The sequence below is a fragment of the Tenrec ecaudatus genome, chromosome 10, assembly GCF_050624435.1.
Source record: "Tenrec ecaudatus isolate mTenEca1 chromosome 10, mTenEca1.hap1, whole genome shotgun sequence".
Taxonomy (NCBI): domain Eukaryota; kingdom Metazoa; phylum Chordata; class Mammalia; order Afrosoricida; family Tenrecidae; genus Tenrec; species Tenrec ecaudatus.
Window position 1 is genome coordinate 146029191 of NC_134539.1, and position 25029 is coordinate 146054219.

Here is a 25029-nt window from a genome sequence, read left to right on the forward strand (position 1 = left end):
TGAATAACGAATGTTCTGGGTGCCGTGGTGGTATATTTCCTTAACATTGTAAACGACAAGTTTGTGTCGCATGTACATTATTGGGGAAGGTGGCAGAGGGGTAAGGACGATTCTAAGATATTAAAACTGAATGTCTGGGGAGGGGAGAGGCCAGACGGCGAAGGTGTCTGTTTAATACATAGCTTATGGGAGCACAGGTGCTCTGGTGGCTTATAGTGGTGATGCTAGGACTGCGATCCTCCAGGCCAACAGTTTGAAACCAGCAGCCGCTCCATGGGAGAAGGAAGGCACTTTTCTACTCCAGTAAAAGAGGTACAGTCTCAGAAACTCACAGGACGCAGTTCTACTCTGTCCTATAGGGTCGCTAGGGGTTGGCCAGCCCTGGATGGCAGTGGGTCTGGCTTTCAGTTTTAAAGGGCGGATGGAAGACCTTGGGAAGAAGGTGACCGGTGTGCAGCTGCGCAGACAGGGTGACTGCGTGCACCATGAGGGTCCCCAGAGCCCAACCGCGGGTGGGAGTTGGGATGAAATCTTTGGAGAACCCAGGAATGGTTCCTGAGGCGCCCGGGAGCGTCTTCAGCATTTAGGCCTGTGCTGGCTGACTCACGCGTTCATCTTCACCCCTGCACGCACCTCAGCCTGTATTTACCCAAAGTCAGATCGCGCGCGCACAAGCACGCACACGCCCCTGGACGCTCCGAGACACTTGGCCAGTTGATCCCTTTACAAGGACCTCTAAACCCATATTTCCAGAGAAACTTCAGGGGGGTAGAGAAGCGTTTGATGATAGAGCGAGCAAAAAAAAAAAAAAATCTGCTTGCTTGCAGTTCTAGCGACGGCCAGAATTGCTACAATAAACTTGCATTCCACAGCTGGAGTGGGGGGGGGGAGGCAAGTGGGAAGAGGAGCGGAGAGCAAAGAGACCGACTGGGGAACTCGGGAGGCGAAATCAGAAACTCCAGCGGCGAAAGCCACTGGGCCCGCGGGGGCCTGGCCGGGGGCGGAGGAGGCGCGGAAGGGTTAACTCGGGAGCGGCGGGTGCGACGGGGGCGGGCCTGGCGCGGGCGCTGGCCCTTTAAGACGGGCGGCGCGGGCCGGCCGAGCGCGGCCGGGATTGGCGCGGCGGGATCACTGGCTCGAGCAGCCCGGCCCGGGGGAGTCGGCTGGAGCAGGCTGCGCTTTGATAAGGTCCTGGCAACTCAGTAACAACCCGAGCGCCTGGAATTAAAAATACGCCCCACTAGCCATGGATCTGGGGGCAGCACGGCGTCCCAGCCGCCCACCGCCTCCGCCGAAAGTCCTGGTGTAAAAGGTGGGGGTGAAGATCTGGGCCCCGAAGCGCCTCTGCCAAGGGAGCCCCCCCCTTGACCCAGGGGCGAGGTCGTGCCCGACCCCGTCGTGGGCATAGGGGGCGCGCAAAGGGCCCGGTGGGACCGAGACCGGGCTGGGCAGGGAACCGCAGGCCGGGTGACCCCGAGGAGGAGCGTCAGGGGCACGGGAGGGCGGCCCGGGGCCCGGCGGCGCGTACCTCCCTTTCAGGACCGTGCGCTCGGCTCGCGCCTTTGAAGTGCACAGTTAAATCCACAGCGCAGTTTTTGTTGGAAGCGCCCGGAGGACATTTGGTGCGCGGAGTGACTGCTGGAAACAGGACCTGTGTGAAAAGCCGGCGGGGCGGGGGCGGAGGGGCCAGGGGCGGCCGCGGCGGGGCGGCGGGGGCGGAGGCCCGGGAGGGCCTTTTGCATAAAAGGGGCGGCGGGGCGCGCCGCCCGACCCTCCCAGGCCGGTGGATTGCGCTCTGCTCCGGAGCTGGTGGCTCCACCGCCCCCTCCTCGCCGCGCGACTCCCCATGCTCCCCGCCGCCGGGGCCGGCCCGCGGGGGCCCGGGGCTGCCGCCACCGCGACCCGAGCCGGGGGCCGGGGCCCAGCCCTGGGCGCCAGCGAGCTCTCGCCGCGGAGCGCGCGCGCCGAGCAATGGTGAGTGGCTGGCAGCGTCGGCGGGGCGGCCTGCGCGCTTTGATGTGCCGGGCGGCCCTTTGAAGTTCTGGAGAGCTATTTCAGGGCGCGCTCGCTGCCGACTGGCCGGGGAGCAGGGGGCCGGGTGCCTAGCGTTCTGCGGGCTCGGCCCGGCCGCTCGGAGCCGGAGCCCCGCTCGCCAGCGTGGGCTTGGGTGGCGGGGGGCCTGGCCGGGATACTTGGCCGAGTGAAGGCGGGGGCGGAGAGGGGCAGGTCCCCCCCCTCCCCCGGGGGTCGCGTCGCTGCAGCCGTCCGGGAGAGATGGGCGTCGGAGTCTGAATGTACGCGGGAATGCTTTGGGGAGGTGGGATGAAAGGGTGGTGCCCCCCTCCCACCCCCCAACATACACACCAGCTTTTACCCCCATCCAGCTCACCTCCCTCCGTCCCTCCCCCTCTCGCCCCTCCCTGCGCTAAGGGGCCTGGAGCGCTGGCCGCAGCTCAGTCTGCTTACGGGACCGGCCCGAGCCCCGGTGCCCGTGTCCCTCCTTCCCGCTCGGGCCCCGCGCCCCCGGCCGCCTCGGCCCCTTTTGCAGGGAGGCCGCGACTTTGCGCGTCGCCATTTCTGGACTTGGCGGCTGCTTTCGGTGCCTTTTCTGTTGGGGAGCCTCTGCGGGTGCGGAGCCGCTGACAGAGCGCTCTGGGGCTCCGGGGCTCTGCTCGCTTCCCCGGGGGTTCTGGGTCTGCGCCCGACGGCCGTTTCGGCCGGGCTTTGGATGCCTTTGCTTTGCTTTGGCCTGGGAGACCCGTGCCCAGGGGCTTGGCAGAGATGAGAGCCCGGCTCTGGGCCGCCGTGGTCTGCCAGGTAACGGGGCCGCCCCACCTCCCCTCTGCCTGCGTACCGCGGGGGGCTATTTTTTGGCCCCTCCACTCTGCCCTCCGCGGTGCCCAGCGGAGGCCCCCGGCGGGGGCTGCGCGCACCCTCCCACCCCGGGCTCCGGAGCCCCGGAGTCGCGCTCCATCCCCGGCCCGCCCTTGCCCTCCTTAGGTTGGATCCTTCGCGTGCGTAGAGAGAGCGGCTTGTTTATTGGTTAGATGAGACTTAAAAAGAGAGAGAGAGAGGGGAAGAATAGACCAGACTGAGATCAGTGGAGTTTGGGATCTGATTCTTGGCACCGACAGTGGTAGCGTGAGATGATTTCTGATCCGGTTTTGCCGGGTTCGCTCAGGGAGGTGGGCTGGGTAGGGGGGTGGGAGGCCGCGGTTCTCGCCGCTTCTCAGTTCTCTCGCAAAGTTTTGAAGATCAAAGGCTCGGCTGAGTGAGTTTGGGTTTTGGTTTGGGGGAGTGAGGGAGACCGAGGTGGAGGCGTGGAGACGGAGCCAGATTCTTGGCGGGGACTGGAGGGGGGGAGGGGGGTGCGCAGCGGGCACTTACATCTGGGATGGGGTAGGGGGGCGGTTGCCTGCAGCATCTGGGTTGGGGTGGGGGCGTTTGCCTGCTGGTTCGGGGCGCCCATTCCGCCCTGTGCGGGGCGGACTGCTCTCGGGCGCGGATCTTCTGAATTTTTAAGGAGTGTGGAAGGGGGAGCGCAGAAGGCAGGGGGTGGATGGGGGAATGGGAACCAGATGCGGAGGAAGGGCACGTTTTGGAGCGCGAGTTATCTGTGTGGAGAGCCGAGCTGGGAAATGTACCGAAATTGGTCTCACCTGTACCCAGCCGCGCGCTTCCGAGTGGTCTTCTGGCGCTGATCCTATCCTGGAAAGGGGGGTGGGGAGCGGTGCGGCTCGGCCTCTGTAGTTGGAGGCGCTGTGCGGGTTTGGGGATGGGTAAGTCCTCCACACTCCCCTTGTGTCTATCCCTCACTCCCCACCCCCCACACCCCCAAAAAAGTCCTGGGAGTGCAGATTTCACCTGTGAAATAAGAGTCTGATACTTGGGATGCGCACCTCACAGATAGCTGGGTTGCTTGATTTGAATTTGAAGAGTTGAAAAGCCAGTTTCGTTTCTTGCTTTGATGTTGGGTAGATCTGGTTTTGATTAGATCAATACCCTTTTCTCTCTTCCCACCTCCCCCCCCCCCCCGCCCTTCCTTTTCTTTCCAGAGGGGAGACGCAGATGAGCCCCTGCTGACTTGAGAGGGAAAGAGAGAGAGAGGCAGACCACGCTGGTTGCCGAGAGGAACTGGAAGAAAGAAAAAAGCCCCAAACTCCGTGCGGAGGAGAAACTCCGCCATGAGCAGCGCTGTGGTGGTGCCTCGCCTCCCGGATCCCAGCAGTAGCTTCCGTGAGGATGCTCCGAGGCCTCCTGTCCCAGGGGAAGAAGGGGACACCCCACCGTGCCAGGCTGGCCTGGGCAAGGGCCCCATCACCAAACCCATGCCTGTGTCCTCCAGCGCCCGGCGGAACGAGGATGGGCTGGGAGAGCCCGAGGGGCGGGCCTCCCCAGAGTCTCCCCTGACTCGGTGGACTAAGTCGTTGCTCAGCTTGTTGGGGGATCAAGACGGGGCGTATCTCTTCCGGATTTTCTTGGAGAGGGAGAAATGCGTGGATACCTTAGACTTCTGGTTTGCCTGCAATGGATTTCGGTTGATGAACCTGAAGGATACCAAAACTTTACGAGTAGCCAAAGCGATCTACAAAAGGTACATCGAGAACAACAGCATTGTCTCCAAGCAGTTGAAACCAGCCACCAAGACCTACATACGGGATGGCATCAAGAAGCAGCAAATTGATTCCATCATGTTCGACCAGGCACAGACCGAGATCCAGTCGGTGATGGAGGAGCATGCCTACCAGATGTTTTTGACTTCTGATATATACCTCGAATATGTGAGGAGTGGGGGAGAAAACCCAGCCTACATGAGCAGCGGGGGCTTGGGAAGCCTGAAGCTGGTGTGTGGCTACCTCCCCACCTTGAATGAAGAAGAGGAGTGGACTTGTGCCGACTTCAAGTGCAAGCTCTCGCCCACGGTGGTTGGCTTGTCCAGCAGAACCCTGAGGGCCACGGCCAACATGAGGTCTGCGGAGACGGTGGAGAGCGCATACAGGTGAGGCTTGGGCTGAAGTTTGGGGGTGGGGGATGGGTGGGTTGGAGGTTGATGCTGAGGAGGGGCTTGGCAGATGTTTTGAGTTAAGTCTGGTGGATGGATGGATGGATGGATGTGCTGCTGTGAGACTGACTGACAACAGGTCTCTGGGGAGCTAGGACCCCTGCCCTTGAACCCTTTGATCTTGCTTTGGGCTGTTTAAAGGGGCTGTTGAAAGCAATGCCCCCACAGCGGAGACACCAGCCCCGATGACTTCAAACAGTGACGAGCAGTGTTCATTAATGTGGGTTACTTATTATCCCCGGACGGAGTCTTCCAAGAGGTTGAAGGCAAGAGAGGACAGTGGCTTTGGATGCCTCCGAGTCACCAGCTCAACTTCAGGCCTGGTTCTGGAGGGGGTCCTGTTACCCCTCTGCAGCAGAGAAGGGGATATTAACGTGGCCTGGGAGGCAGCTGGGCCGTGGTGGAGGTGCCAGAAGTGATGTGGGCTCCCATTGAGTGGAGGGGTAAGTGTGTGTGTGTGTGTGTGTGTGTGTGTGTGTGTGTGTGTGTGTGTGTGTGTGTGGCTGTCTATGTCTGGAGCCAGCGACTGGCTTCACAGCTGAGCCGGTGGTTCTCCTTGTAGAATTAGACACTTGGCCACAAAGAAATAGCATCTATGAGGGATGGTCCCGTGGCTTTTGGGGGTGAAGGGCACTTAGCTTTCTATTCTGGTGTTGTCTCCATTCCGTTTTTTAGATGTGTGGGAGTCCAAGGTTCAGCGCACTGTTGATTATTGGGTTGCTTAGTGCTGATGGAGAGAAGAGATCTTGGCCCAGAGAACTGAGGCTCTGGAAAACTTTCTCTTTCGTAGGCATCACAGACAAACAGCCCATTATAGGATGGCCAAGTCTTAAGGTTCTTGACCTTTGGAAGCAAGAGCCTTAAGCTCCAGCTTAAGCTATTTCAGCTCCAGCTAGATGGAGCCTTTCCATTTCCCCTCCCCTTGCAAAGATCCCCAAGTAGAATGAGCCTCTTAACTCTAGGTTGTGGCTGATGATGGGTAGGAAGAAGAGTGGGCGACCAGTTGGCTATCTGGATGGCGTTGCCAACTCCTCCATGTCCGGGGAACCCAGGAGTCCACCGGGTATCGGCCTCTGCCGTGGCTCCGGGGTTAGCGGGCAGGAAGGCACCCTTTTGGGGTAGCCAGCCCGAGCCTATAGCAACCCATGACTTAAGAGTTGACTAGGAGGCCTGGGGGTACTGCTGGGTAAGTGTTGGGTGCTAAACCCGGCTCTGGAGAAGGACGAGGCTTTCTGTTCCTGTACAGCCTCAGAAACCCTATGTAGGCTCACTAGGAGTCCAAGCTGACCTAATGGCAGTGTGGTTTTGGGTTCAGGCACTACTACTGTTGGGGAGAGGACAGGGTTTGCTCTACAACCACCAGGGGGCGCCCTTACAGCCTTGGGAGCCAACCTCAGTGGAAATGGGTTGGCTTTCGCAAGGAAGCTTGGAGGAAGTTTTTACCGCCTCTTTACGTTTATGGTTTCTGATTGTTTTGGAGGAAGGGACCAGGTCAGCTCTCAGGAAGCAATGCTTCGGGGGCCGACTGGGTACTCACTAGGCAGCTGCCAGCTACAACCCCCCTCTTTCTATTGTGTGGGCATTAGGGCAGACCCAGCACTAGCCTCCCTGCCCTTTGGCTTGGCAGCTGGAGCAGAGGCTCCTTAGGCCTGTGGTAAGGCGGCTTCCCTAGGGCCCTTCGGACAGTGGGGCGTCCGTCCCCAGTGCCGGGCCCTGGCAACACCTTAGTAAACAAAACAGCCCAGCTTGTGGTTTGGGGTGTTATCAGTAAGAAAGGGCTCACAGTGCAGGCCCCTGGTGTGACTACACCTCACTTGTGGGTGCCCCATCCCTGACAGGTCGTAGCTGGACAGCCCCTGGGTAAAATGTGCTGGGCACTACTCCTGGGCGACTTTTTGGGCTCCTGGAGGGCAGGGGCGGAGACAAGCCTGAGGGTTTCTGGTTCTGTCTTCGGGTTTTAAACTGTGGTGTCCTTGACCTTTCGGGCACCGCTTTTCTCATTGGCCGCTTTGGCTTCCACCTTGAACTTTCGTCCGTTTTCTCCCCTGTTGGCTTGGAATGAAGGCTTAGCCCGGCCAGGCCCGTATGCTTTCACTCTGCTTGTCAGAGAATTGAACACAACCCCGATGATCGAGTTCCATTTTCATAGGCAGATTTTATTCAAGCATATGTGCTCATTTTCATTTGCAGATGTTAAAGGGGTCTGTCTTGAGGACCCTGAGGTTCAGGAGCCTTGGTAGCACAGTGGTTCTGTGTTGGGCTGCTAACCGCAGGGTCAGCAGTTCGAGATTCCCCAACCACTCTCCCATAAAGATTTACAGCCTTGGACAATGTACCCTGCCCTTATAGGACCATTCTGAATTGGCATTGACTCAGGAACAGTGAGTTTGGTTTGGGATTTGGTTCTGGGATCAAAGGCGGCCTGGATTCCCAGTTGGTCCCACTCATTACCTGAGTCGAAGCCTTCCTGAACCCCTGTGCCCATCTGTTAAAATGGCTTGGCACCGTCCCCTCTCTCTGGTATAGGGGTGTTATTAGGAAGAAAATAATACACACGAAAGCCCTTTGTAAATGGGCACGCATTGACTAGATAATAAAGGGTCATAATTAGTGTAATTAATAATGATAATAATTGGATGTGTCAAAAGGGCATCCAGGTCAGGATAGCCCCATCAAAGGGTGGCATTATGGGTTTTCCAACAACCATATTTCCTCCGAAGGTTTTCACGCGCGGACTCTCAGGCCGCCCCATGCAGATCCGGGCCCATCTTTCCCTGTATGGGGCCAGTGGCGGGAGTGTAGGGAGCCCATCGCCCTCATGGCTTTAATTCTCCTGGCCCTGTGCTCCGCGCACGCGCACGCTCTGCAGAGTGCCCGGCACGTGGGTTCCTGGGTTCCGCAGTCAATGAATGGAGCCGCCTGCCCAGGCTCCCCCTTCCTCAGGCTGTTGGAGAGCAGGCTTGGCAGCCGGGTGCCCCAGGGACTGGCCTGACTTCCAGGGCGGTGTTTACCTCGTCCGTGCCCTCAAAGGAGCCTGGCTTTTAATGACTTGTTTGTGCCCTCACTGATTTGGTGTCAGGTTTAATATAAATAGTTGGGACGGAAGGGCAGGAATTATCCTCAGAGGGAAACACTGTGGGTTGAGTGGTGGAGTGGGAGGCGGAGGCTTTTGATGGTCTCTATAAATAACCCCGGGGCAGAAGCAACCTGTCGGAGGTGCACGTGGCACACACACACACAGCACCAGTGTGTGCGCTGGCGGACTTGTGGGCTGAGCGTTTATTTTGGGAAGGAGGATCCAGCGTGGGGACACAAGGCTTGCCGGTGCCTCTGTGTGTGCTCCTCCAAGACCACCCTCCATTGCCTCCCCCTGCCCCCCACCCCTGCTCAGGCCTGACTTAAAGTTGGGCCCCAGCACCTGGCTCTTGGGGGGGCACGTACTCCTCCCTCCCTGAGAACTCCCCTGGAGGCCCGTTAGTCCATGGAACTGCCCCCCCCCTCCCGTCCCCAAGTTTGGAATCCAGCTTGGCTTCAGCTCTCAAAGAACATGACACCTTGGGAACGATGTTGATGTCGTGGGTGTGGGAGCCCACAATTAGAGGCTGGGCCCCCGGGCGAGCATGGCTTGTGAAGACTCGCTTGCCAAAGTTCACCTGTTTCTCAAAGCCCCAGATGCGGTTGGAGGCCCGGCCAGGCCCCCTCAGGCCTCACCTCCATGAGCACCTTCTTGCCTGGCCCGGGATGGTGGGAGGGAGTTGGCAGAGGGCGCTTGCAAAGCTCCGCCTCGGCAGGCAGCCAGTGGTTTTGAACTTGCGCTGTTTGGAGGGGAGCCTGCAGTCAGATGGTAGCCCCTTTGCCTTGGGAGAGAGTAGGGGCCCCTGTGCCAGCCAAGAGAAGAGCATAGACTGGGGGTGGGGGGGGTGCTCCACCCACAGCACCCTTCCCTTCAGTTACGGGAACTTGGCTGCCTATGTTTGGGCACTGTGTACTCTGAAGTGGGGAGCTAGTCTGTGAGTGCCTGCCCAGAGCACACTCTGCACCACAGGCCCGAGCGCCCCCTAGGAAGGAAAGAGCCTTACTGTCATCTTCAGCCTTGCTCAGGGAATTATAAAGCATCTGGCTGTTGCGGTCACAGGCCCAAGGTCAAGTCCGGCTCCATGCGTGTTCTTCAGATGATGAAGCCGCGTGACCATTTCAGCCAAAGTTGTGGGTGCTTCAAAAGCGGTCTTTGAGGAGCCCTGGTGCATAGTGGGTACACATGGGGTTGCCAGTGAGGTCATCAGTTGGAAACCACTAGTCTTGGAAAGCCACAGGGACGGTGCTGCCCTGTCCTGGAGGTTCACTGTGAGTTGGAGTGTGAGGTTCTGCTGCAGAAATAAAGCACACGGATATTGCAAATACGAAGGGTACCCACAAAACCAGCGCCTGCCCTCGCTCCCCACAAGCCGGCCTCCCTCCCCCACGCCATCAAGGTTGGCTTGTAGGAAAATCCAAATAACTCGACTGCCGCCGGAGATTACACTCGCAGACCGGCCACACAGTCCTGGTCTGTTTTGGGAGGGAAGGATGGATGTTGGGGTCCGAGCGCTACGTGCAGCCTCTCCTGGGTTTGAGCTAGGCATGTCTTTTGTTGGGGAGGAAGGCATTTCTACTGAGTCCTCATCTCCTGGGAAGCACCGAAACATGCCTCTTCGGGCTAGCATGTTCATGGGTCACCAAGATCGCCACGCTGAGATGTCTGTGTGCTATTTGAGGCTGGATTGGCATTCCCAATCTCATGGTATCTTATCTCTTGAAACAGCTATTCAGTGCCTTCCCTGGGGGCCTAGGGGGACAGTGGTTGGACTGCGAGCCATGTGGTCAGTAGTTCAAAACCACCGGCAGCTCCTCAGAAGAAAGACTGGGCTTTCCACTCCCGGAAACAGTTAGTCCCGGAAACGCAAAGGGAGTGAGTTCCCTGTGAGTCAGCATCGGCTCCGTGGCTAGGAGTTCCGTGGAGGCGGGCAGACCTAGGTCTTTTAAGGAGATTCCGCAAAGCTCTGAGGTCTTGACAGGTGTGGCAAATGCTTTCAGTGCTGGGAAGACGCCGGGTCTGTGCCCTCATGGAGCCGATAGTCTGTGGTCACACAGGACAGGCAGTCAAGCTGTCAACACACACTCAGTACCTACCGTTACGAGGCAAAGGCCCCGGGGAGCATGGAGAGAAGAGGGGCTCTGTCTCTGTTGGTGTTTGGCTTGTCAGTATTCGAGCGACTTTTCCAATTGTGGGGCTTTGTATTTTAAGTTCCTTGGGGAGATGGTAGGCCTTCATGTGGGTGGCTGTGTGTGAATTACTGATTTCTCAGATGGATACCTGTAGTCCAGGGTGGGCGTAGGTTGCCCCTGGTCTCCTAACTGGTCACAGGAAGCCAGCCCCTGCTCTTGGCCTCGTGGCCATTGGTCCCTATTGAGTCTGCAGAGTTCACTTGCCTGTATCTTCCTTGAGATCGAATGGGCCCTAAAGAAGTTAAGTGCTTGCCCACTGTGAGGCAGCAGCCGCGAGACCTGGGAACTTGAGACTTGGGAGATCCCGTAACCCGCCCACGTCCACTCCACGGTCCACCCCCGTCACATAAAAGCACTTTCTGACATTTCAAGCCCATTTCGTCTTCCTGTAGTGTTTCCAAACAGAGGCAAGCCTCCTCTCCGGGAGTTGCCCTGATCCGCCAGGAGGCTGTCGCTGTTCCCTGACCTCACCTGTGTTCCCCCTATCTGTCCTTGGTGTCAGGGCTCCTAGATTGAGGGCCTAGAGGCCAGTTCTAAAACATGGCGATCTCACCATGCCCATTTAATCCTCTGCCGCATTCCCGGGAGGTGGTGAGCCTTCTCACTCTCCACAGACCCCAGGGCAGGGCAGGAGAGGCTAAGTGACTACCCAAGGCCACTTGGTTGAAGGTGTTTGATACGCATGGGTTCCTGTGAGACACCCTTGGTAGCTTCTTGGACCATTGCCCATAGCATTCTCCAACCCTCACCCCCCAACCAAACTCTCTGCCATCGAGTCGATTCTGACGCATAGTGACCCTATAGGGCAGGGTAGAATTGCCCTCGTGAGTTTCCAAGACTCATTTTCTTACTGGAGCAGAAAGCCTCATCTTTCTCTCATGGAGTAGCTGGTGGTTTGGAACTGCTGGCCTTGCAGTTAGCAGCCCGATGTGTAACCCATGATGCCAACAGGGCCCTGACATTTTCCATCTGGCAGTGCCGGGGCTTCCCCCACCTCGAGCAGTAGGACAGAGTACCAGGTCCCTGCTGTGGTTGAGTTCTAGGGGTTGAGTGACTCCGGGGCCGTCTGGCCCAGTAACCAGTGGGTGGTCCCCCGGCAAGGCTCGTGGCCTCGGGGGCCTCAGTGGTGAGGCTTAGAGGAGATGATTAGGCAGTGGATCATCTCTGAGCTGCTGGGTGCCACCCTGGGCTGGGCGTTGGGTGTGCAGTAGTGAAGACAACAAAGACCTTGCCCCATTGAGCTGCCCTGGTAGTTTTGCCACATGTCCACTTTGGAATGTGCCCAGCACGTAGTAAGTGCTCCATCAGTGGTAGCTTTTGGTCGTTAGGTCCAGGGGGAGGAGCCCTGGTGTCATACTGGGTTACATGCTGGGCTGCTAACCTCTAGGTCCGAAGTTCGAAACCACCAGCTGCTCCACCGTTAGATTTATCTAGTCTCGGGACAGTTTTACTCTGACCTGTAGGGTCACTGAGTTGGAACCAACTTGATGGCAGCAAGTTTGGAGTTGGAACCGAGGGGACTGGATTTTCTGGTTCTGAAATGTTACGGCTCTGGTGGTGGCATTTCATGTTTGTATGCCCCATCTGGGGTATAACCTGTTAATACCCAGGTGGTCTCCTCTGCCTTCTCTCATCCCCACTGCCTACCCCATCCAACCTGGGCCTATGGCTCTTTCTCTCTAAGCTCTCCTCACCCAACTGGCCAGACTCCCCTTTCTTTCCTAACCTGGTATGTTAGTCCAGGTTGACCAGAGAAACAAATCCAGTGACGTGTGTAAGAGAGAGCTTTATATAAAGAGTATTGTAGGTACTCCTGTATAAGCTGAGTTTTTCGGCACATTTTTAGTACAGTAGTTGTGGTAAAATTAGGTGCCTCTGCTGATATTTGGGCTGGCTTATATAGGTAATTGTGTATTAAGAAAAAAATTCCAGCCCTGTCCAGTTCAAGTCCATAGTGTGATGTTAGCCCATATATGCTCCATACCAGTCCATAAATTCCTCTTCAGACTCACATAACACATGCAATGATGCTGAATGCAGGAAGATCACAGGCCAATAGGTGGAAAGTCTAGTGGATCCAGTGGTGCTGGAAACATCTCAGCACTGTTACGGGTCTCCACGTGGCTCCTCCAGCTCCAGGGCGCTGGCTCCATCAACATAGCTCCCTGTGGCTTGTCAGCAGGAATGTGTAGTAGTGTGTGTGAGTGTGTGGCCCCCAGTGTCCTATTTAGCTATGTTGTACCTCCAAATGAGGTCATCAAGCTGCGACCTGATTGACAGGCTAGACTCCACCCCTTTGCAAGTTGACAGGAAATGATGTACCTGCCACACCTGGGGAGCATTTTCAAGGCCTTTTCCCCTTCTTACCAGCCTGGGTGCCCTCCTCTTGAATTCCTGCCCATGGGTCTCCATGTACCTTGCTTCCACCTCTCAGGAAAATGTCTGCAGCCATCCCCTAGCAAGGTCGCTCGTGATTAACCTGTTTTTCTAGAACTTACCCTGTATGTTGAAGGTGGCCTTTGTATTTATTAGGAGACAGAAAGGTTGAGCGAGGGCCAGGTGACTCGATGACACCAATCCCAGCTGTGTCGTCTGGGGCAGGCTGCTGTACTTTGGGGTGGTGGTGGTGGGAACCATGAAGGACCCCCATCTGTGAGATGGGGGTGTTGCTTCTTCCTTAGGGGGCTGTGAGAAGGAAAGGCGAAGGCTCGCTGAAGGTGTGCCCCTCCACGTGTGCCTGTGATACGCTGTGTAGGTCTGCCTCCTCCTGCTCCTCCCGCCCACACCCATGGAACATGATGGGACCCGCCCCCCACAGCCAGGCTCCCTGGGCACCAGAGGCTGCACCTGTGTGAGCCCAGGGGCTGGCCGCAAGCTGCACTCAGAGGAAGTGAACAGGAGGCTCAGAAGACAGATCGATGACCTTGCCTGTGTCCCACCCCCAGCACAGGTGCTGGCTAGAGACCCTTCTCTTCCGACCATTGCCTTCTCTGCCGCTCACTCCCTTGGCTGTTGACTTACCCTTGTGTCCCGGTCTTTGCATGCAGGGGGGCGCTGGGCTGCAACCTCAGGCTGTAGCAGGCTCTCCCTGCAGCCCACTGACCCTCTGTGGCCCCTTCCCCTGACAGAGGCCATCCCCTCGGCTGCTCCCCCCACCCCCCAGTCCCAGCCTCTCTGGTGGTGGGGAAGAATGGGGCCCAGCAGGACACAACCACACTGGTTGTTGTGGGAGGAGATCAAGAGGGTAAAAGTGGGGAGCCAGAGACCCCTGAAACAAAGGGCTGGAGCCACCGAGTCTGAACTGCTCATTTTAATCCTGCTGGCTCTGCGTGGGGAGGGGGCGGGTGCAGGCCCAGCCGCACATGGCACAGGGGTGCTGAATGTTGTCCTAGATGTACGTGTGCGTGCGCGTGTGCTTGTGTCCAGTCCTGCCCATGATGCTGAAGTGTGGGAATGCCCACCAGGCCCACGGCCCAGGGGCAGGGTTCCTGCCCTCCCTGTATCTTGGGCACACCCCCTCTCCCAGGGAGTGTGTGGTCCTGGCTCCTTTGCAGATGGCTGGCTCTGAATTGTGACTGCAGTCTGATCAGTGGGGGTGATCCGACAAGGTCACCTGGCTGTCACCGCATTTCCCCCAGCTTACCCTCCCAGAGCAGAGCAGAGTCTGGGCTGCCCTGGAAGGAGCCTTGATGGTGTGGTGGGTCTGTGCTGGGCTACAAACCACAAGGTCAGCAGTGGGACACCACCAGCGGCTCCTTGGAGGAAAGATGTGGCTTTCTACTCCTGTAGAGAGTGGCATCCTCGGAAACCCCCCAAGGGCAGCCCCATCCCGTCCTATAGGGTTGCCATGAGTCAGAAACCTCTCCATGGCAGTGAGTTTAATTTCTTTGGGTGGTGCCCTGGGGTGCTGCTCCGTCCTTGGTGGCTCTGCCTTTGGGAACTGAGAAACCCAATCTGCTCTCTGCTCACCCATTTGTTCCCACCCTTTATGCCCCCATGAGCCACCAACCCCCCCCCCGGAGCTGGGCATCAGGTTGGCATTGAGCACAGATGGTAGGTTGGCATGTCCTGGGGTCACCCCGTTAACTCGGGTTTCTGGGGAGGCTCCAGACCACATGGCTCTCCCTCATCTCGCAGGTCCTTCAAGAGGAGTGATCCCATTAATCCATACCACGTCGCGTCCGGCTACGGCTTTGCCCCCGCCACCAGCGCCAACGACAGCGAGATCTCCAGCGATGCGCTCACAGACGATTCCATGTCCATGACAGACAGCAGCGTGTGAGTATGCCCCGCCCCCGCCCCGCCCGCCCCACCCTGGGCCGCCATCAGCCATCGCACCTGGCCGTGTGCTTCCCAGCTGTCCGTGTTGTGTGGGTGGGGGTGGTGCAAGGGAGTGGCCTGGCACTCTGCTCCAGGGACAGCCTGTGCAGAAGGGAAGAACCCTCCTGCTCCAGGTAGGAGGTTCAGACGAGCCCCTCTAGTCCCCGAGGGAAAAACTGACAGACAAATGTGTTGGTGTGGTGGGTTTTGCATACTTTCTTGTGGCCAGAATTCCTTGGCTTGCCCTGAACCCAGATAATTCCATCTGTGCAGAAGCAACAGGTGGGCAGCAGGGTGGCAGAAGCCAGGTTTTTCTTTAGGAGCTGATGCCTTCTGGAGGAAACTAGGTAGGGGCAAGCGGGGGTCGTATGGTGTGATGTTGCCATATGGATACCTTAGACATGGCCTCATTCAGTCCTCGTTGGTGGGCCCCCGACTGCGCCAGGCACCGGGGACCCAAACTAAGGCCTCTTTCCTCTTGCTCACGCTTGCTGACACGCCTCTGCCCAGAAGTGTCTGCTCTCGGGTCTGCTGCAGATGGATGGCTTTGCATTTTGAAATCAGTCTGAGTCACTGGGGTGGGGTCCTCTCTGGCACATGACCTGCTGTCCCCTTCCCTCGCCATCCTTCAGGAGTGTGTTTCTGGAGAGCTGGCGTTGTCCCCGGACGAAACTCAGCCAGGGCTTCTCACCCCCCCCCCCCCCCCCGCGAGCCGAGAACCACAGTAGGAGAAGCGGTCTTTGAAGGCCGCTGCTCAGAGGCTTGCGAGTCACAGTCTCATCTCCCATGGGAACCCTTTGGAAAGGCAGGCTATTTGGCCCCGTGAACAAAAACGTCTTGGCATTCTTATGTAGCACTTACTCCTTTTTCCTCCTCAATCTGGACTGGACTGTCCATCCTTCCAGTTCGTTTGAAGTCCTCTAGTTTCTGTTGGCCAGTGTCCTGTTGCTCTATTGCTTGACTGGCGGCCTAGAGCCACTTGGAAGGAAAGTCCACGAGGTTAGTTTGGGACTCGGCTCTCGCTTTTCCTGGTGACCTTCATTCTCAGAGTCCCTTCTGCAGGACGGTAGAGAGAGACTGATGGCGAGAGGATCCGTTTCCACGCGGCATTTGGCCCTAGAGATGCTGGGATCCAAGGAGAGGAAGGTACACAGAGACACGAGGGCTTCCCACAGACCCAAACCAAGCCAAACTCATGTCCTCCAGTCCACACCGTGGGACAGGCTAGAACCGGCCCTGTGTGTTTCCCAACTCTTCCCAGGGTCACCGTAGTGGGCTTTAAATCGGATCGAGCTCTTTGTAGCGTGTGCACATTGGACGTAGTTCCTGAAGTCAGGTGCGCTGCACTACCTGTCTTAACAGCACCAGGCAAGGTGTCATGTATCTCTTGGCAGCCCTGGCTGTGTCGTGGGTTACGCAGCTGGAAAAGGTCAGCAGTTCGAGCCCACCAGCTACTCCTCGGGAGAAAGAGGAGGCCGTCTGTTCCGGGAGAGACCAGAAAGCCTGGGAAACACCACAGGGGCATTTCCACGCTGTCCTGCAGGGGTGCTGTGAGTCGTGATTGACCAAATGGCAGCGTGTTTTCGTGCAAGGCGAGCGATGATGCATGTCTTCGATGGTACCGACAGTGCCGATCCTGTTTTATGTACGAGCCTGGAGTGTTGTCCCTGAGGTGACAAGCTGGGGCTCCTGTCTCTGTGTGTTGGTGCCCCAGCGCCTTACAAGGAGCTTTTCTTCCTCCTTAGTGTCCCTTGTCTTCTCCCCTGGCTTCAAGCAGAACCGCTCCTTCAACGTTCAGGGACGCGGGGATATTGTCTTAGCAGGATGTGGCACTTCCGAGTGAGTCGGAGTTGAAAGAGTAAAGCTTCTCAACGTAGCCTGCTTAGGACTGCTTGGTTTCTGGGGGCCCGTCTTTGGCTTGGTGCCCTTGTTGGGCCAAGCATTGGACGGCTGGCCACAAGGTCGGAGGTTCAAACCCACCAGCCACCCCGAGGAAGAAAGATGAGGCTATCCTCCTCCCACCAAGCTTCTTGGGCTTGGGAGACTCTAGGCAGGGTCGCTACAAGTCGGACAGAACTCTGGCCGTGCTTTTGGTGGTTGGCTTGTTTCCTGGCACCTGGCTGTACTTCATAGAGGGATTATTCTGAGCTCGTGATGCAGGGGTCCCTTGAAGTCTCTTGACATGACCCAATGAGAAAGGCAAGCAGGCTGTCCTCTGAGTGACCCTCACAGGTGAGGAAGCAAGGTCCAGGGGTCTCAGAGAGAGCTGGCTGTGCAGCGAGAACCCAGGTGCATGGCTAGAGGAGCTGACCCATTCACCTCGCTTTAACGTTCAGAAGCCGGCCCCCTGCTTCCTCCCTGGCATTGAAGGACTCTGTGGACTGCTGACATCCTGGAAAGGGACTTGGAAGGCTCACAGACGTTCCCTTTGCCAGCCAGCTGTTCTGGGGAGCCAGGGTGGGGTCGGACAGAAGGATAAGGCCCTCCCTCCCTGAGCAGTGTTCTCGCCCTGGCTAGAAAGTGCCCCTTGCGTCCTCAGTGCTCCCCAGGCCTGGGCTTGTGGCGATCTCCCGAAGTAGTAGCTGCCTGGGAAGGTGGTGACCAAAGGCTGGGCTTGGGGACTCACTGCTGACCTGCTGGGGCCTGCTGCGCCCTTCCTTCTCCCCAGTCACGGGAGCTGTTGTGTAGGCCTGTTGGCCACATGCTACCTCTAGTGGAAGACGATAGAGGCTCAGGGCAGAGGCTTAGCTGAGCTGGAAGTGGGATGCTCCCACTGGCCTCCCTGGTGTTTGTGATCTGCCATGGTCGGTGGGTCCCCTGGGATTCCCAGGGTTGGGATTAGACCCTCTGCCTGGAGCATTGCTACTGAGGAGTGAAGAGGAAAGTGTGTGTGTGTGTGTGTGTGGGGGGGGGGATGAAAAGCCGCCTGAATCGCTTTCAGCTCATTGTTCATTGGGGAAGCTTAGCAGGGATAAAGGGGTGGGGGCAGGCCCCTTTGAAATGTCCTTGAACAAGTGAATAGGCGCACCCCATAAAGCCTGAAAAGACCCTGGCTGCTTCTCCTGGCACAATGGGCTGGGGGTGGGGGCAGAGGGCGGGGAGGAGCTGGGGAAGGGGCGAGGCTGAGGAGGGGGCCGGAGAGGAGGTCACAGGCGCCTTCAATAGACTCCAGAAGGTTTGAGTTCATTAGACACAAGCCGGGGAAGCAGTTGTCTTGTGGGCAATAGGACCAATTAAGTCCCAGGAGGCCTGTCCCCAAGGGAGGCCTGGGAGAAGTCAGGGCAGGACCAACCCGCCCTTGCCTCTTGTTCCTCCCGAGGCCTGGTGTTTGGACTGCCGGCAAGGAGCTCCTAAGAGATCCCCTCTGTCACCAGAGCCCACAGCTGACTTGTGTCTCCGTGCTGAAGATGGCTCAGGGCTCGCTTGGTTCTCCAAGTGGCAGGCCTCGGGGACGCTGTCACCTGCATGCTCTGAAGACAGGGTCTTTTCCTTTTGGATTGTCAACTTCCAGGTTCCCAGCAAGGCCTTCAGCCCCAGTCCTGGGAGTGCTGGGGACTTAAGAGACAGCCAGGCGGTAAGAACACCAGAAGCAGCAGGCTCCGGGATGCCCCCGTGGCTTGGCCAGGTTACAGGTGGCCAGAAGAACTAGAACAGCTTCGTCCGTGGTGCAGTGGAGGGTCCCGCTTCTGCTCTCTGCCTAGGCGCTCTCTCCAGCACTGGGTTTGAGCGTGTGTGTGTGTGTGTGTGTGTGTGTGTGTGTGTGTGTGTGTGAGTGAAACCCATGGAGCCACATCTGGCCTGGCCTGTCATCAGTGGGAATGGACTTGACTGGGAGCTGTTTGTTTTCGCTCTTATTTATGGGTCTCCTTTGGAGCCCAGGGAAGGATTCTGAGGGAACTTGAAATGCCACTTTCTCTTACAAGCCAGGCTTTGGATATTGGCGTGATCAGAGGCAGCAGCTATACCAAGGTGCCCATGTGCACGTGGGTCAGCGGTTTCAAAGCGCCCCGTGCTGACCATGGCCCAGTCAAAGGGCCAAGCTATTTGGCTCGACTTAAATGGCAGCTAAGAGGAGTCTGCACTTCAAAACCTGAGCTCCCGGCAGCAGCGGGGCTCTTAGCTAAAAATGATTCTAAGGAAAGGAGGGAGGAAGTGTGTGTGTGTGTGTGTGTGTGTGTGTGTGTGTGTGTGTGTGTGTGTGTAGGGGGTGCTGATGCTCTCCATCCCCTATGTTTGGGGGTGCTGGAATAGTGATCTTCAGCACGGGGAGCTTGAGTAGGAGACATAGTCCTGTGAGTCTGTCACCCCCCCCCCCCCTGCAGTGCAGGGAAGTTGATTGACTTGGGATGAAAGTCAGGCTTCCTGCAGGACACTTCTGTGAGTTCTGCTCTTGTGGCAGCTTTTCTGTCCCTGGAGCCATTGTCAGCCCTGGCATCGTCGTAGCGTGTTGAGGAGGGGTGCTTCCAAAACCACTGACCCCTTGCCTTCCATCTAGCAGGACCCTGCTGGACCCCTGGCCTCTGTCTGGGAGGAAGGAGCAAGCTGGAGCTACTGGTGGGAACTCCAGCAGGGGATCTGGCAGGAAGCGGCAGTGGCCTCTTCTGGGACTTGAAAAGCCCCTGTCCGTTTCATGGTGGGGTCCATTGGGGACTTGACCCTGCCCTGGAGATTTTCAAGCAGATAGCTAAGGGAGAACCCACCCACTCTCCTACAAGCCAGGAGAAGGGCGTGGACATTGTCTTGCAACCCCAGTTTGAGAACCCATTCTTGGAAACCCCCACCCCCCAAGGGACCTCAGGTGAGAGAGGGGGATGTTTGCTGTGCCTTGGGAACTAGATGGTGTGCCCCATGACCAGAGTGCTGAGGTGTGGGGGAGGACTTTCTACCACCATTCTTCAAACATCCCCTTCTTGGAGCTAGGGCTCCTTGGGGCTTGGGAAGTGGCACCCCAAGTTCAGCAGGCAACCTGTCTTCAACTAGGCTGGGAGGGGTGTGGTGGAATGGGAGGGCAGTTTGAGATGAGGGTGGTGAGTGTAGGCTGATGGTGTGAATATGACAGTTCTGGATTTGAATCCTGAGTCTAGCCTGAATCCTGACCCTCAGGCAAGTTCATGGGCACCACTGAGCATTGGTTAAATGTGATTAATTATAAGGGTGCATGTGAAGGATTCCCTGGTGGCTTAGTGGTGACACATGTCAGGTTGCTACCTGCAAGTCAGCAGTTCAAAACCACCAGCTGCTCTACAGGAGAAAGGGGAGGCTTTACTCCTTTAAAGAGTTACAGTGAGAAACTCACAGGGTCAGTTCCACGCTGCCCAGGTCACCATGAGTCACATCAACTTGGTGGCATTAACTGAGAGTGCATGTGAGAACGCGGTGAGGTCATACCGTGAGGCCCAGGCTTGTGCCGCCTGAGCCCCAGTAAACGAATCAACAACAACAAACAAATGTCTCAAGTCAGTTCTATTTCCAAGGCTGTCAGTCTAGTCTGTACAGAATCAGACAGCCTCATCTCTCTCCTGCAGAGTGGCCAGCGAGTTTGAACTCCCAACCTTGGGGCTAGTAGCCCTCTGCTTTATCAACAGGACCACGAGGGCTCTTTGACCCACATAGGAACTCGGTCCATGGGAAACTATGGCTTCTGTTGGAATTGTTGGAATTGCATCTCTGCCATGGAGCGCCAAGAGGGCCATTTTCTCCTGTAGTGGGTTAACCAAGAAGCAGCGTTTTGATAAGTCAATGTCACTTGGCTCAGCATGTTGCCAGGACTTAGACTCTCTCTCTCTGTTTACAAACCATACAATTCGGTAGTTTGATCACATCAAGGAGGATAATTGTATAATCATTACCACATCAATTTTAGAGCATTCCACCCCCATGGTGGCATCGCCTTTAAAACGAGTTATGCAATCTCAATTCGTTCTGAGCCCCTCCTGCCTTCATTGTTATGCCCCAAGTCCCCTTTCCCTCCCTGGCGTCCACCCCTGTGTCAGTTATTATCATTATGCCTCCTGTACTTCACTGCTGGGAGACCCAACAGTAAACAAAAACCAAAATTGAACTAAGGTGGTAAGGATAAAAAGACAAAATACAAACAATACAAAATAAGACAAAAATACAAACAATGCATCAGGGGGAAAAAACACACCAATATTCAAAAAGTCACGGAAGAAATTTCTGTCATGGAACCAGTAAGAGATCCTAGCACCCCCAAACAAATTCAGGGTGTATAGGGTGGTTAACTGGCCAAGTGTTGGATTCGATACTGCATAATCAAGATTACAGGGGTCTCTGCCTGCTAGTAAGCCTTTTCGAGATTCTTGCCTGTGGTGAGAACGAATCTGCCAGCAACTCAGTCTGACTAGATGCTCTGCAGGTGGGTTTTGGACAGGACCTCGATTTTCTTACCTTACCTGTGACCAGGAGCCGGCTTGGAAGGATTACGTCTTGGGCCAACTAGTCCACCTGAACCTGCCCCACAGGTGTTTGGTGCACTGCAGCCCCTAGTCTGCCTGCTTTGGCATAGAACCCAACGCTTGACATAACGGCCTGTCCTGCCCCTGCACCCCCATAGTAGCATTGCCCCTCACGCTCTTCCCCAGGACATAGTGGTAAGGTGTGTTTGGCTGTAATCTTAAGGTCAGCAGTTCAAAGCCACCAGCTGCTCTGAGGGAGAAAGACACGTTCTGCTTCCGTAAAGAGTGACAGCCTTGGAAACCCACAGGGCAGCTGTGAGTTGGAATTGACTGGAATGCCGGGGCCTCGGGCCTCTGGAGCTGGAGGACCACCAGTCATTCCTAGCTGCTGCCCGGTATTTTTAGGCCCTGCTGGGTTTTGCTCACTTCCTTCCACCCTGCGGCCCGCTCATCTCTCAGCCTGCGATGGAGAGAACGTGGGGAGGGACAGCCGCAAGCCCAACACCTCATCCCAATATTTACAGCCTCTGAGGGTGATTCATTGTGACCAAAATGGCTCTTCAAACTCTGAGGGTTTGTAAATAAGAGGCCTCCAGGAAGGAGGGCAGAGCTGAGAAAATAGTCACGCCTTCGAGCGTGGCCACTGCAGGTCCCGCTTCCAGCTAAGACCGGGCTCAGTCTCCTGTCCCTCTTGTCCTGGCTCATTCACTTTGCATTACACGAGGGGGCTGGGGGCTCACCCCTCCGTCAGGCCTCCATCCACCTGCAGCCTCAGTGAGTGAGGACTGCAGGCACACACCCCCACCCCAGTTCTTGGTCCCCTCTCCTGCCAGGCGTTTTGTCAGCGTGCTGACCACCCCTTCCATCATACAAGGGAGCTTGGGAAAGTTCACAAGTGGGATTAAAAGGCAGCGAGTTTTCCCATTAACTTTTGGAAGCACCCTTCAAATTCTGCTCAGCACCCCTGAAGTGCTGAGCCAGGGCTGGGCAGCTCCGCAGGAGAAAGACCTGGCTACCCCAATCCGTCACACAGAGCTGTCTTGGGTCGAAACCACAAACCACAGGCAAATGCACTGTAGTCTTATCTTTTATTAAATAATTTTATTGGGGCTCTTCCATCTCTTATCACAACCCATACATTCATTCATGTTTCAAGCTCATCTGTACATATGTTGGCATCATTTTCAAGACATTGTTTTTCTACTTGAGTCCTTGATATCAGTTCATCCCCACCCTTCCTCTCCCGACCTACCTCTCTCATGAACCCTTGATAAGTTATAGATTATTGTTTTCATATCTTACATTGTCCTCTGTCACCCTTCACCCACTCACTTTTCTGTTGTCCGTGCCCCTGGGAGGGGCTTATATATTGATCCTTGTGATTGATTCCTCCTTTCTCCCCCCACCTTCCTCTTACCCTCCTGGTATCTCTATTCTTAGTGTTGGTCCTGAGGGGTTGATTCCCTGTTTTCTCAGCTATCTGTAGCAAGTACAGGAACCTTATCTGCCTAAGCCAGTGGAATCTCCTCACCATTTGCCCTCTTCCCCCCGGTGCCCTGTGCTTGGGGCAGGGAACGCCACTACTTAGGTTCGCAGGTGTATTGCACAGCATGCTGACGGCAGCGGCCGTTGTGTGATTGATTGGGGCGAAGGGTGTGGGTGGACAAGAGACTGGCCACTTAGAGCAGGAACCCTGGGAAGAGCTTGGGGCTGTTTGTGGGAGAGCCGGTGACCTTCCGTTACCCTGCGTTACAGCCCAATGTGGGTTTGGGCCGGACGGATCCTGACAACTGCTTAACCTAATACTCTTGGTAAGGCAATTTGGGGCAATGGATCAGTGATGGTACGCTATTGGGAGAGGTTAAAAGTCTCCTGTTGGAGGGCCTTGTAAAATAGGAGGTCTCTGATGATATAGTGGGTAAATTAAGCATTGGATGCTAACCCCAAGGCCGGCAGTTCAAGTCCACCTGCCGCTTCTCTGGAGAAAGCTGTTAGCTATCTGTCCCTGTCAAGCTTTATAGTCCCAGAAACTGACTCACCCAATGGGTCAGTTCCACTCTGCCCTGTAGGGTCTCTGTGAGTTGGAATTGACATGAGGGCAGCGTCTAGGCCCCTGGGTGGCACAAGTCATCTGCACTTGACTGCCAACCTGAAGGTTGGTGGTTCAAACCCACCGAGGGACAGATGCTGTGGAAGACGAGGTCTCGGCGATATGCTTTTGTGAGCTCGAGGCCAGAAAACCCCGGGAGCACATTTCCACGCTGCCCGTCCCGGGGCCATTGCCAGTGGGCGGCCAGTCGAGGGCAGTGGTGTTGCTCTTGGAGGAACACGTCTGGTCCTGTGCCTTCCTCTCAACTGTCCTTACGGGCCAGCCCATGGATACCGTCACTGGGCCAGCCCTCCTCCACGACGCCTTCTTCTTTGCCTTGGCCGCACGACCTTCCCACACGTGATGTCTCCAGGGCCTGGTCTCTCCCAACAGCTTGTCCAAAGTACTTGAGGCAGAAGTGTCGCCATCCCTGCCTCGAAGGAGCGATTGTGGCTGTCCTTCTTCCCAGACAGATTTGATGGTTCCTCTGGCAGTTCGGGGCACTTGGAAGATTCTTCCCGGCCCCATACTGCAAATGCATCCATTCTTCTTGTTGCCCTCCTTTGAGGGCGGGGGGCTCGGTTTAGCCCCTTCCAGTTTGCCCTCTCTGGGAGCAGGGTAGATCATGAACTTTCCCCGCCGTGAGTTGGAGAGGGAGCCGTGTGTGGTGAAGTGGCTTGCCCGGGGCTCCAGCCCCAAGCAGCCGAGTGAGCATGGGGTCCTCTCTCCCTCAGAGATGGGATTCCTCCGTACCGCGTGGGCAGCAAGAAGCAGCTCCAGAGAGAGATGCATCGCAGTGTGAAGGCCAACGGTCAAGTGTCTCTACCTCATTTCCCGGTGAGTGACCCGGGAGGCGGAGGTTGCGGGCGGGCGGGAGAAGCCCCCAGGAGGTAGGTCTACCAGGGAAAGGCTGGGAAGCAGGTTGGGGTGGCTGGTGGGAGCACGGAGTTGTTGGGCAGAGTGGGGTGCCTGTTTGACCTTCTGGAGTTCAAAACGGGAAGTGTTCTCCGAGAAGGAAATATAGGTTCTTCCCCCCACTGGAAACTAGGAAACCAAGCGTGGTCAGCTCCACATGGTTCCTGTCTGTGAAGAGTGTTTTCCGAATGAGTGAATGAATGAATGAATGAATGAGGCTACAGGTTCAGGCCCCAGGACATCTGCTTCCTGGCATCTACTGCCCAGCTGGGTCCCTTCAGCTGTCCATGGGCCCATTTCCTTGACCCCATTTTTGCTGACCCTGGAGGGCAGGTACTTCGTCTTGTCCGCCTCCAACCCCAGCAGTTGGACCGAGCTGAATGAGGGGAGTGTGAAAAACTGGGGCCACGTGGTTGAGAAGAGAGACCTGCTCTCTGGGGAGGCTCTGGGGGTGGCCCCTTTTGCCTCCGTGTCCTCGGAAGCTGGTGGCACCTCAGGGTTTCCTGGCTCCACTCCCCTCCTCGGCACTTCACTTCTCACCCCAGCCTGAGAATCCGGGGTGCCAGGAAGCGGGAGGAGGGGGCATCCCTTTTAAAGCAGGCAGCTCTGCTGATGGTTCCTGCCCGCCAGCTGCAGGGAGCCCAACCGACCCGTGCAGGGTGTAGAAAATGAACATGCCCCCATCAGGAAGGCCACGTGGCACTGGGTTGTGGGGCACATGCCTGTGGCGAGCCCTCAAAGTCCCCTGCCACAACCAAGGATGGCGAAGATTGCCTTTCTGCCTTGCCTTCAACAAACGCTACCCAGCCCCCTCCTGCCGATCAGTCTTGATGATCTAGTTCTAGTAGGGTTCATTGTTTTGGTGGGTGGGAGTGGGAGAGAGAGACAGAGAGAAGAGGAGAGGAGAGGAGAGAGAGAGAGAGAGAATGTGTGTACACTTTGTCCCGGAGCCTTGATCAGCA

General features: G+C 56.7%; 1 protein-coding gene across 3 annotated transcripts in view; it reads left to right on the top strand.

The window, feature by feature from the left end:
* Positions 1–1145: 1145 nt before the first annotated feature.
* The window catches only part of AXIN2 (axin 2), a 34576-nt gene continuing 10692 nt past the window's right edge, over positions 1146–25029 (top strand). For 2 of the 3 annotated variants that reach the window (XM_075562131.1, XM_075562130.1), the window contains exons 1-4: positions 1794–1974; positions 4056–4999; positions 14465–14605; positions 23887–23989. In XM_075562131.1, the coding sequence (XP_075418246.1) occupies positions 4185–4999; positions 14465–14605; positions 23887–23989 (1059 nt within the window). In that variant the 5' untranslated portion in view covers positions 1794–1974; positions 4056–4184. Of the gene's footprint in view, positions 1313–1793; positions 1975–4055; positions 5000–14464; positions 14606–23886; positions 23990–25029 lie in introns of those variants that run through there. The other variant, XM_075562129.1, reaches the window with a different exon arrangement.